The 12396-nt window shown below is 47.3% G+C and overlaps 1 protein-coding gene across 2 annotated transcripts in view; it reads right to left on the bottom strand.

The window, feature by feature from the left end:
- myh10 (myosin, heavy chain 10, non-muscle) overlaps nucleotides 1-12396 on the bottom strand; it is a 58528-nt gene that overhangs the window by 1605 nt on the left and 44527 nt on the right. For both annotated transcript variants that reach the window (XM_048247155.1, XM_048247157.1), the window contains 20 exons: nucleotides 12150-12258; nucleotides 11902-12033; nucleotides 11534-11740; nucleotides 11260-11397; nucleotides 11047-11170; nucleotides 10769-10940; nucleotides 9447-9659; nucleotides 7989-8133; nucleotides 6941-7147; nucleotides 6652-6756; nucleotides 6376-6528; nucleotides 5828-6076; nucleotides 5145-5357; nucleotides 4630-4842; nucleotides 3896-4057; nucleotides 3526-3654; nucleotides 2770-2858; nucleotides 2546-2669; nucleotides 2202-2410; nucleotides 1697-1805 (listed from right to left, as the gene is read on the bottom strand). In XM_048247155.1, coding sequence (XP_048103112.1) covers nucleotides 1697-1805; nucleotides 2202-2410; nucleotides 2546-2669; nucleotides 2770-2858; nucleotides 3526-3654; nucleotides 3896-4057; nucleotides 4630-4842; nucleotides 5145-5357; nucleotides 5828-6076; nucleotides 6376-6528; nucleotides 6652-6756; nucleotides 6941-7147; nucleotides 7989-8133; nucleotides 9447-9659; nucleotides 10769-10940; nucleotides 11047-11170; nucleotides 11260-11397; nucleotides 11534-11740; nucleotides 11902-12033; nucleotides 12150-12258 — 3202 coding nt within the window. The remainder of the gene's footprint in view (nucleotides 1-1696; nucleotides 1806-2201; nucleotides 2411-2545; nucleotides 2670-2769; nucleotides 2859-3525; nucleotides 3655-3895; nucleotides 4058-4629; nucleotides 4843-5144; nucleotides 5358-5827; nucleotides 6077-6375; nucleotides 6529-6651; nucleotides 6757-6940; nucleotides 7148-7988; nucleotides 8134-9446; nucleotides 9660-10768; nucleotides 10941-11046; nucleotides 11171-11259; nucleotides 11398-11533; nucleotides 11741-11901; nucleotides 12034-12149; nucleotides 12259-12396) is intronic.

Raw genomic sequence — 12396 nt, 5'->3', positions numbered from 1 at the left:
CAATCAAGCAGTATCTCAAAGCTAACGTTAGAATACTGTTTGGATGTAGAATTTAGCATGCTAAGCCTACTTACAGCTGCTTGTCAATTTCGTTGAAGGGCTGATTTTATTGACTCTGACACTGAATGTTTGCAAAATCCCGATGTAAATGGAAAAGTGTTTTCCAAAATTCAAAAGTAGGAGAAGTAGGAACCTTTGTTTTAACCAAATAACTTTCAGTGTCCCGCCGGCGGGACGGTTACCCCCCTCCCCCACCTCCCCCCAACATTCTAAATCAATTGTATGCACCATATTGCTATGTAGCATAGTAATGTTATACACCATTCAAAGCTTTGACTCTTGGGAACCCAAAAATGACAACTTTTTTCATGTACAATCTGTATAGTGCTTTACATTCTCAGATTAATTTTATTATGTCTCAATTAAATTTGATCCAAAAGGCCCCCCTCCCCCTCCTTTGGTGATACCCTGACTTCTGGCTGCAGTGTAGCTGCAGCACAATAAGTAGATGCCTCATATTGGGTACTGAAATATTCACAAGAATCCATAGAAATTGAATCTTCATGTTGTATTATCCAATATTACTTGTACAGATGTATAGTCTATATTATACACACTCATTGAACCAACAAAGTAAATGCAAAAATAGAGACCTTTTTGTAATTATTCCATATTTTGTGTAGTCAGTCTATATCAGAAAACCTGACATACATACCAGGATTATGCTTCTACACAAAGGGGTTCATGTGCAGAAAGCATTTGATTGTCAGTATGCATTTTGGATAACAAAAAGTCCTATGGGGAGTATCCATAGGCATTTTACAAAACGCATGGGCATACCTTGGCAAATAATAGTCTAAAGCACTCATAATTTCATTCTATATTGATCAACTTTTGCACACAGCTTCACAAGACCTGGTGCTAGGGCTCAGTTGTGTTTCTAAGGGATATCAAGTGACCTAGAGGGCTGAAATGTGGTCAGTTCAGAGCTTGTAATCCGGCAGAAAGAAAAAACTATATTCTAGCCTCTGTAGCTCTTTGTCAGTACATCACACAGTTATCTTGACTGCTTCCCTCACGAAAGCTACAGGTTCTCAGCTTTCTATAGAGGTCCAGCACTTGATGGTTGACCCCAAAAGAGGTGGGAACAATGCCCTTGTAAATAGGCACAGTGCAATTTCAGGCAAAAACTTGACATTTTTACTGAGAACTATTTAACGTTATGAATTGCATCCACACATCAGCAGCCTTTTAACGTTAACTGTGTTAATCACGAACATCTTAAAGTGACAGACACTCAATTAGACCTAAGTTTATACACTACCAAGACGATCTTAATCCCCCCCCCCCCCCCCCTCGTTGTCCAAGTCAGCTACCGCCACAAATTGAATCCAATTCTGAGAGAAAAACTGAGTAAAACAACACATATTAACAAAGAATCGGTTGTTTCACAAGACAGTACAAACACTGCGCTAATAGTCACAGTGTAGCACATTATACAGTATATGGAAATAAGGGCACAGAGTACACATGACACCACCTTCTCCAAATATACTGACTACCTATGACTGGTAACACAGAACAGTATGTGGCAATTTGAGTGGAAACACACATACAGTGGAGTTTGCAGTGCAAGTTTGCATCGCTGCATGTAAGGTGCTGTCAGTGGTCCTAAGTGACAATGGGATGCTCTTACCTGCTCCTTGTACTGGTCGGCATGGCGACGCTCATCCTCCACCTGCATGAACACTTCCTTCAGCTTCTTCTCCGTGCGCCGGACCACCTTGTTGGCCGCTGCTCTCTCCCTGCACACACGTCACACACACATCACACCTGTCATTCAGACACCTTTCCACCCTAATCAGACTACATTACATTACATTACATTACATTTAGCCAAAGCGACTTACATACAATTTACATATGACAGCTATATTACAAGGGATAACATTGTCCCCGAAGCAACTTGGGGTTAAGTGCCTTGCTCAAGGGCACAACGGTGGAAGCCGGGAATTGGACCGGCAACTTTCAGGCTACTGGACGCCAGTTCCTTAACCGCTACACTACCTCCGCCCCACGACTACAACATTCCAACAGCCAATCAGAAGGCAGAATCTCCTCAGCCAATGAGATTGCATTATTTCCAGCAGCCTATCTGGATTCTGGTCCAGGGCGTTAGGGATGCTGGTGGTGCCACTCACTTGGCCTCCTGCTCCAGCTGCTCCTCCAGCTGTGCGATCTTGGCCTCCAGGGCGGCAATGGAGGCCTTGAACTTGGACTTGACGGCGCCCTCCAGCTCCTGCAGCTTGGCCTTCAGCTCCTTGTTCTGGCGGTCCAGCTGCTGCCGGGCGCTCTCGCTCTTCTGGGCGGCGCTGCGCTCGACCGTCAGCTCCGTGTTTAGGGCGTCCACCTGTAGGGGTAGACCGCACACAGACAAACCTGTAAAAACAAGATGCGGGCATCGTACACACCAATGATGTGTCCACTGGGAGGTCAAGGCAGGCTGGACGCCCATGAAGGTGTGTGAGTGTGGGCCTTAGCCTACCTGCATGGTGGTCTTGCGGAAGCGATCGTTGAGCAGCTCCATACTGCTCTGTTCCTCCTCCAGCTCCTCCTCCAGCTGGGCGATGCGAGCCTCCAGCCTTCGCTTCTCATCCAGCAAGGCGGACCTGACACACACACACACACACACACACAAAGCTTTAGCACAATGGCCAACCCAGGCAGTGCTGGGATGTCATGTTGTGCGTGAGGTAGCTGGCCACTCACTTGCCAGAGGCGCTGTTGGAGATCTCGTCGGCCAGCTCGTCTCTCTCTTGCTCCGCGTGCCGGCGAGCCCTCTCAGACGCCGCCAGGTCCTGCACACAGGGTCATAAAGGTTAGCAACACATCATGGCAGGACACACGCCAGTGTCCAAGGGCACCCTCTAGTGTTTGCCGTATGCAGCATCGGAAGGCTCACAGTCCACATGGTGAATCAGTTTGACAAAAAAAGGTGCATGTGGCATCAGAAATGTATCTACAGTTTATAATGTATTTAGAGTTTTTCATGTTTTTCAGTTTTCATGATTACAATTTGCATTATTAAAGTGATGTATCAAATCTCCCTGTACAGAGTTTGATTCAAAATAAAACATTTTTATGGGCCTCCTAAACAGTCAAATAAAATATAAAAACATCCCACACAACAAAAACATCAGAATTGAATACGCATTAGACTGGCCACAAAGTGGTCCGATCTGCTAACTTGCTTGTTGGAAAAGCACCACTGCTCAGCCTGCAGTGCTTGGCTGTCTCTCCCTCCATGATGTGGTCATGTTCCTAGTTGATATGCCAGTTTCTTTTTAACAGTCATGAAATTATGTGTACTGAAATTTATCTGCTGAATCTCCTCAAGGGGAAAAAGAATCTGGCTTTTATTCTTGTTTGTGTTACTGACAAGTCCACTTTGAAACTTTTTAAATGTTGTTTGTGTTTCCTACTGTTGCTAAGCGACAGTGCCTCCCACTCAGCCTGGCCTCTCACCTCCTGAAGCTGCAGAATCTCAGCCTCCAGGCTCTTGAGCTTCTTCTCGTTCTCCTTGGACTGGGCGAAGATCTCGTCTCGGGACGCGCGGGCCTCCTCCAGCTCCCTCTGGTAGTCCTTCATCTGGGCCTGGACCAGGTGCACAGAACGGATCTCAGAAATGCACAGCATGCTAGCTTACTGAGAACAGTGCTCATGTACTGTATATTAATGTGCTGTGTCTGTTGGTACTCAATAGAACTATGAATAGTCTTCAATGTATTTCTTATATTTAAAAATGTGTCCATCTCGTGATTCGCATTCTATCCAGAGGGGATCCAGAGCAGACACAAAAATTGCCATCTCCGTAGCTGCATTCTATTCTGCGTACCTGGAGTTTGCGTAGCTGCTTGATGGCCTCGTCGCGGCCCTTGTTGGCCGCCTCTATCTGAGCCTCCAGGTCCTTGAGGTCCATCTCCAGCTTCTTCTTGGCGGCCACGGCCAGGGCGCGCTGCTTGCGCTCGTCCTCCAGCTCTGCCTCCATCTCCCGCACCTGAGGAGGACGAGGGGAGGAGGTGGTGAGGAAGGGGCTCGCTGCACACCGGGAGGACACACTGGCAAACACTGCCCATGCTAACGGTGTTTAGTGCTTGTGAAGCTAACTCTCACACCCCCATTTAGCATAACACATATGACACAAACATTTTTAATGACACTGTTGAACGACCTTAAGAAATGAGGTGACCGTTTTAAAAAAGTGAGTCAGAAAAATCAGGTCATTAAGGGTTATATCCTGGTTTAGTTTGACCAAGATAGCTCAACAGCTCCTGCACAAGAACAGTAGTAGTGGATGAGGCACCTTGGATTTGGAAAAGCAAACACCGCTAGATGGACACTTAACACTGACACTTAACAGTCAGCGTATGCATGGCCCTCAGTGTAAGAGTAGGACATCAACCAACAGAGTGTAATTGGCTGGTTCCTCACTTTAGCAATACCAACATTCCAAAACCTTTCCACAACCTTCTACAAAGTGTATTTAAAGTATTCATTTCTATGGAGTTACATGATTAACTATGATTACAACTTTTACAAGCTGCGTGTAGACTGATGAGCAGCCCTCACCTGTTTGACCAGCTGCCTCCTCTTCTCCTCGCCCTGCTCGTCTTTGGCCTGCAGGTCCCGGTCAAACTGGGCCTTCATGGCCTGCATGTTGACCTCCAGCCTGAGCTTGGCGTCCTCGGTGGCCTGCAGCTCGTCCTCCAGCTCCTCCAGCTGCGTGCGCATCTCCTCCACCTGCTGCTCCAGCGTCCGCTTGGACTTCTCCAGCTCGTGGACCTGCACCGGTCAGGGCAGCACCGGACACCGTGAGTCCAACAAGCAGAAGACCACACTCGGTACATCTCACACTCGGTACATTTTACACTTCAGTGTTTTGTTTAGCTCAGGATTTTACAGCGAGCGCCCGGGAGTGGTATAAGAGCGCTAGATAATATTGTTATTAGAAGTTAATGAGGACTGGATTATCATGCACAGAAAAGATGGACTGTTCTGCTATGTGACAGACACACGTCAGACACACAGACACACATCTACATGGTTGCGCTTCTGCTCTGCTGTTGGTCGCGCGTGAGACTCACGTTCTTGCCCACGTCGTCCTTGGAGCTGATCAGGTCCTCCATCTCGGTGCGCAGCTGCTTGTTGAGCCGCTCAAACTCCTCCTTGGCCTCCAGGGCCTCCTCCAGTGCGCGGCCCATGGACAGAGCTTTGGTGTCCTTCTCCCGGGCCTCGGCCTCCGCGCGATCTCGCTCGTCCGCGTAGCGGGCCGAGATGGTCTTCTCCTCAGCCAGCAGCTAAAACACACAAAAATGACACACGGGTTCCTGAAGAAACAGTGGAAAGTTCTTTTTGTTTGTCTTATGTCCTTTACAAATGTCTACTGAGTCTAAACCTACAGGGTCCTAATGAGAGAAGTTCTTCTGTGGCTACAGTTTCATGAACCTGCCCAAGCACTTGAGTTAAATTTGTCTAGAACATGTCATGAACTTCGGAAACCAAATTCCAGGGAGTTGCTGGTGACACCCAGAACAAAAAACTAAGGCACTCCATCTTTAGGTCATGTGTGTGTGTGTGTGTGTGTGTGTGTATGTATATATATATATATATATAAACACACAGTATATAGGCATACATATATAGGCAGACAGACCAATAACAAACGAGTTTTGACCACTTTATCTAGGTTTGGCAAACAAAATCTGTCTGGAATATATAGCAGCTATATAACACCCAATGGCTAAGTGCTTCTACTTGTGGACTATACCTGGTCGAACTTCTTCTGCTTCTTCTCCAGGTTGGAGACGATCTGCCTCTGGTGGTCCAGGTCCACCATCAGGTCATCCAGCTCCTGCTGCAGCCGGTTCTTGGTCTTCTCCATCTTGTCGAAGGCCATGGCCTTCTCCTCCAGCCTCTGCGTGGTGCACTCCATGTCCTTCAGCAGCTTGCGCTTCACCTCCTCCAGACACTCCATGGTGCCCACGTCATCCTCCAGCCTCTTCCTGGACTCCACCAGCTGAGGGGAGAAGACTCTACCGGTCAGTCTCCTGCGTCACTCATATCGTTAAGGAGAAGACTCTACCGGTCAGTCTCATGCGTCACTCATATCGTTAAGGAGACTCTACCGGTCAGTCTCCTGCGTCACTTAAGGAGAAGACATACTGTACATCACAGACACAGTCTAGAGCTTCTTCAAACTCCACTCTCTTTGGTATTCGGAGGGGTGTTCATGTGTGTGTGTGTGTGTGTGTGTGTGTGTGTGTGTGTATATGTGAGTATGTGTGTGTGTGTGAGTGTGTGTGTGTGTGTGTGTACCTGGGACTGCAGGGTGGCCAGCTGTTTCTCCAGGTTCTTGCGCGCCTCCTCCTCCTCCTCCTGCTGCTCCAGCAGGGTGTTCTTCTCTTCCTCCAGCTGCCGGATGCGGCTGCTCAGATTCAGTTTCTGACGCGTCTCCTCCTGGAGCAGCTCCTACACACACACACACACACACACACACACAATATTTGTAGCTATGTAAGAGGTAGACATCTCGACAACAGATTTCTACAGTATGTGTACGAGGCAGAGTTGTATATCTCTCTGAAGGGTCACCTGGGTGTCCTGCAGCTGGCTCTCCATGCTGGCAGCATCCTTGGCCAGTTTGATTCCCTTCTTCTCTGCATCCTCCAGCAATGTGGAGACGTTGTCCAATTCCACCTACAAGCCACACAAACATGCAAGGCTCCATCAGCAGCCACTCAAAAGATACAGTACACTTACTTATTCCCTCCCATGAATCAATCCCCCTATCCTCTTCACTCTTATGGTCAAACACAGTGTAGGTCCAGCTAAAGATGTCCTGATGGGCCCAATTTCTCCAGCCTGCTCCCCAGCGACTGACCTGTAGCTTGTGGGAGCGGTCGGCCAGCTCGGTCTTGACCCTCTCGCCCTCGGTGGCGCGGCCCATGACCTCCTGCAGCTGTGACTCCAGCTTCTTCCTCTTGTGCTCCGACTCGGCCTTGACCTGCTGCAGCCCCTTCAGCTCGTTGGCCAGCTCCCTGTTGTCCGTCTCCAGCGTCTGCTTGTTCTTCTCCAGGTTGGCCTTGAACTGAGCAGGAGAGAACCAGACCAGAGCACATCAGCAAGGGCACATCAGCAGGGTCTGCTCAAGAGGTAGGAGACGCTGCGGGGGGTCATGACACTGACCCTTCCAATAGCAGAGCAGTTATTCAATTCTAAATGTGACCCTTCTGCTTGCTTGGGAATATGCTACAGCTACAACAAACCAGTACATGACTTCAGAAGATGTCTGAGTGCTCACACAAATCAGTACATTCAGGGTTCCCACTCTAAGACAAATGTAAAATTCCATGACTTTTCCCTGACAAAAATTTGAATTTCCATGACCTTCTATATAATAAATGGTACAACATACAAAGATTTCAGAACAGTCGCGTAGCGTTCAAGAATCTTTTACTTTTTTAGAGTGAGAGATGAATAAAGGGTCACTGAATAACCAAAGTTAGACTAACCACAACTACTCAAGCAAGCAGTAAAGCTAATAATCAGATATACACCAATTCTGAGTGAAAATATATTTGTATTAATGTATTTTGAACTGCTACAAAATTCCATGATATTCCATGACTTTCCCCCAAAATGATAAAATTCCCTGACTTTCCATGTCTGGAATAGACTTTCCAAAATTACATGATATTCCAGAAATTCCATGACCCGGGAACCCTGTACATTACTTCAGAAGATGTCTGAGTGCTCACAAATCAGTACATTACATTACTTCAGAAGATGTCTGAGTGCTCACACAAATGGCCTCCATGCCCTCATGCAGTGATGTTTTATAACATGGATCAGGTTATAACTCATTTCTACAGTCTTAGGGGTTCTAGCAGGTCAGTGTGAGGGCAGCTGTGTGTGTAGAGGCCACTCACTCGCTTGGCCTGCTCAAGCTGCTCAGAGAGCTCCTCCAGGGCCGTGCCGTGCCTCAGCCTCATCTCCTGGATCTGGGCCTCGTGGTTCTTGGCCTCCTCATCGATGGCCTTCTTCAGCTCTGCTACCTCCTGCTCACGCTTGGTCCTGTGCAGAGAGACGCCAACTCTTTACAAACTACATACATGCAGCACACAGCACGTGTTTAGCAACTAGTTAAATAATAATAATAATAATAATAATAAGGCCATCCTTAAAAATATTTTCGTTTGCCGTAACCCGACTGACCCTGTCAATTTAGAACCGACCCAAATATTTATTTTTTTCCCCTTTTAGTCCGACCGACTTGCCGGTTGTAAACTTGCGTTAATACCGACCGATTGTTTTTTTTACTCTAAACAACCAATACAAATGCAATAAAATAATATTTCTTTTAGTAGGCCCAAGTATTGTGAATATAAATTGCCTACATGCAAACGTAGCTCACTTAAATAAAACCCTGTGTCGTCATCTCTACACCATTGGTTTTACGCATGTCACACTATGGCCTACGCTTCGTTTCATTCACACAAACTAATAATGCTTTTACTTGGCATGAAGAGAGACTGCTGGTCCGCGGAGTCGTGGAGTGAAATTAGGCGCGGTGCTTCATTTGATAATTTGCTGCGCAGTTGATCAAGAAACCGCGGATCGACGAAAAAAAAATAAAACAAACGTTTCTGCTATCGATGTCATTAAACATGGAGCCCTACAATTAAGTGGTGGTATGAGCATTCATTCAATGCGCGTCTGCGTGAGAGAAACTGAAACTAATCGATAACGTTGGTATCAAAGCTCCGCTTCAACCTGTTGGAAGGCTATTTATTTATTTAACGAAACTTAATAGAACTTCCTTAGAAACAGAGCAGAGACTGTATAATACACTGTATAGCATTGAGTATTGTAGGCCTATAGTCAAATTTCAATATAACGTGGCCAAGAGCTATTGTAGCCTTCTTTCTGGGTACATGTAGATGAGCCCTATGACCCCAAAGTCTGCCATGACCGGGCCTCAGGTCAAAGAAGTTTGAGAAAGGCTGGTCTATATAACCTGCATCAGAATGAGGTTTGCAATGGTGCTTCTGAAGGTACGGGTTGAAGACCCAGTCAGTTACGTCACAATATGCACATTTGTGTAAATTCATTCCTACGTAATCACCATGACCAAAATTGTACTTTTTTTTTTACTTTGAATCTTGAAAAAAAAAAAAATATTGACCTACCTACCGACCCATTTTTAATATTTTTTGGCTGTTACTGCAAACAAAAATATTTTTAAGGATGGCCTAAATGTAAAAAGAAACTAAGAATTAAGTTAACTAAACTGCTCCTAATTCCAGTGGGAGAAAACTGTGATTATTCTCTGTGATTACACAGCCTGAGTCTGTCCGTGTGTGTGTGTGTGTGTGTGTGTGTGTTACCTGAGTTCCTGCTGAGCAGCGGTGGTGTCCAGCGTGTCCTCCAGCTCGGTCTTGAGGGCCTCCAGCTCCTCGCTCAGGTCCCTCTTGTGTTTCTCGGCCTTGTTGCGGGACACGCGCTCAGACTCCAGGTCCTCCTGCAGCTCGGCCAGCTGAGCCTGCAGCTCCCGCACCTGCTTCAGCGCGTTGTTCTTGTGGGCCAGCTCCTCGTCGCTCCTGCATCACACACACACACACACACACGCACGCACGCACGCACACACACACACAAACACATTATGTGGAATACTGATGCACACGTGAAGGATATACAGCCATGATACACTAATGTTAAGATAATACTTACTCACTTGCATCATCTCACTGTAGGTGAACAATTTTAGATTTTATGTATTTTATAAAAAGATCACATTACTCACTAACCTTGTCCTCGCTGCCTTTCATATTCAACCATTATATGGTATTTATATGGTGAGAGGTACACCCTCTCTCTCACATGACTTAAGTATGTAAATAAATATCAAGCATTGCTAAATAAACAGTCAGTGGTCCAAAGGGTTGCACTGTCTAACACAGCTAGAGCGAACACTTCCTTAGGGCCGGTTCATAGTCACACAAGCCATGCAGACACATCTGACAACACAAGGCTCACACAAGTATTGAAGAGCCCTCTCGTAGTCTACACAAGCTACATGGATGGCGCGTCTAACCCCACTACTCGATGCGTTCGCGTAGCTCGCTTAGCCTATGAATCAGCCCTTATTCGAAAAGGGTAGAACCACTGGGACCACTAGGTGGCAGTATTACACACATCACCCATGAGACCGACAGAATGTGAGATTGTGTTTGTTTTCTCGGATGAAGTTCAATTGCAAAACCATAATGAGATTGGATCCCAGTTGTTGCTGCTCATGAAGGCTGACTGGAGGCCTGCCTGCATTCCATCCACATTCCTCTGGGCTAAGTCCTCTAGGTAAACAACAACCAAGCACTCACAAACAACAACTGGCTGCTAAACCACTGGAAGGCTTACATTTGTAATATAATTTCATTCTTCCCAATCGATTGTATTTCTTTATAATTAGCCAATATTTTTTTCAATAAATTAAACTATTACACAATATCCAAGCCTATGTTTCATTAAATTTGTATTTTTGGTGATTACTGAAAAAGACGTAGCATTTAACTGTGGCAATAAAAATACTATTTCCAGGGTGTAGGGAGGTTAATGTTTGACCACCCAGGTGCCGGTCAGTAGTAGAAGTGGTAGTGCTGTGGATCTGTGGATGGTCTTGCGTCCGGTGGTGGTGCAGTGAGAGGCTCACCTAGCCAGTGCAGCCTGCAGCTCCTCCTCCTTCTTGGCCAGCTGGATCTTGAGCTCCTCGATTTGAGCCTGCAGCTCAGCGATCTGATCCTGCAGGTCTGTGGTCTCACTGTCCAGTTTCCGCTTGGCCTTCTCCAGCTCCTGCCTGGTCTTCTCCTCCTTCTTCAGCCGCTCTGTGGGACACAGTTAGAACATCTCACTCAGAACCTCTCTCCTGGGGTCTCCTGCATCCCTTTCCAGGTTCTTCACATGGCCACACTTCTAGACTCCCAGGCTCACCTTCCAGGTCCACCATCATCATCTCCTGCTTGTTCTTCACCTTGCCGAGGGTCTTGGCCTTCTCCTCTTCCTCAGCCAGCTGGGAGGTCATCTCACTCACACGATCCTCCAGCAGTTTCCTCTCCTGTGCAAACACGAGGAGAGAGAAAGGACTTTTAAGTGGAACATGTCTCGTGACATGGCGCCAGATTACAGATGCTGTAATGACCTCACCTTGAGGAACTTGGAATTCTGGTCCTCCAGCAGCAGAATGTCCTCCTCCATCTTTTTGATCTTGGCCTCAGCGGTCACCTTCTCCAGCTGCAGCTTCTGCCTGGCCGCTTCCTCCTCATCCAACTGCTCCTCCAGGTCCTATCGCACACACACGCACACACACACACACACACACACACACACACACACACACACACACACACGTCAGGCTCTGGTACCTCTCCCCTATTCAGTGTGCTGATCTACAGTTCAACAGCAGGATCCTGTGCCAGACCTGGATGTGAGACTGCATCTTCTTCTTCTCGTTTGTGAGGGCCTGGTTGCGCTCTTCCTCCTCCTCCACCCGCGACTCCAGGTCGTGCAGGATCTCCTCCAGCTCCTGCTTCTTGGCGACGAGGCGGGCGCGGATCTCCTCGGCCTCCGCAAACAGCTCCGTCTCGGCCTGCAGCTGCTCTGCCAGGATGTTCTTCTCCTCCAGAAGCTGAGGACACCAAAACATTTTCACATTAGGCATTATCAGGATTTAGATCGTCAACTAGATCTTCACTACGTGCTACATCAACAGGTGTCATCTGCTCCAGAACTGTTCTCTAGTAGAGCATCTGCGGAATGCTGCACGGGGCTCCGCGAGGCGGCTCTGACCTGCTGGTGCTTCCTCTCCATCTCCACCAGCTCACTCTCCACTTTGCTCTGGCGCTCCTTGACCTTGACCAGCTCCTCGTCTTTGGCCTGCATCTCCTCCTCCTGTCTGGTGACTTGTAGCAGCGGCTTCACCTGCAATGCACAGAGGACATGGGTTACTCTCGATCACACACACACACACACGTGCACACACACACACACACACCCACACACACACACGCACACACACGCACACACAATGAGCCCACCTTGGTGAAGAGTCTCCACCATTGCCAGTGGCGCAGCTTCAGGTATGCAGCACAGTTCCTCTGAAGAACCTTCAGGGCGCTGAGTTGCTGTTGCTTTTTGGCAAAGGCCCTAGGAGATGAAGATCAACAGAAATGTTAGGTAAAACTGCCACACAAAACATTTCCCAGTGTCGATTGTACAACAGAACTAGGAAGCAAATCCATTTAATTTAAGACAATTGCAATTCATTACAAAGATTAATCCATG

This window comes from Alosa alosa, chromosome 7 (assembly GCF_017589495.1).
Source record: "Alosa alosa isolate M-15738 ecotype Scorff River chromosome 7, AALO_Geno_1.1, whole genome shotgun sequence".
Taxonomy (NCBI): Eukaryota; Metazoa; Chordata; class Actinopteri; order Clupeiformes; family Clupeidae; genus Alosa; species Alosa alosa.
This window is presented reverse-complemented; position numbering and strand designations above follow the sequence as displayed.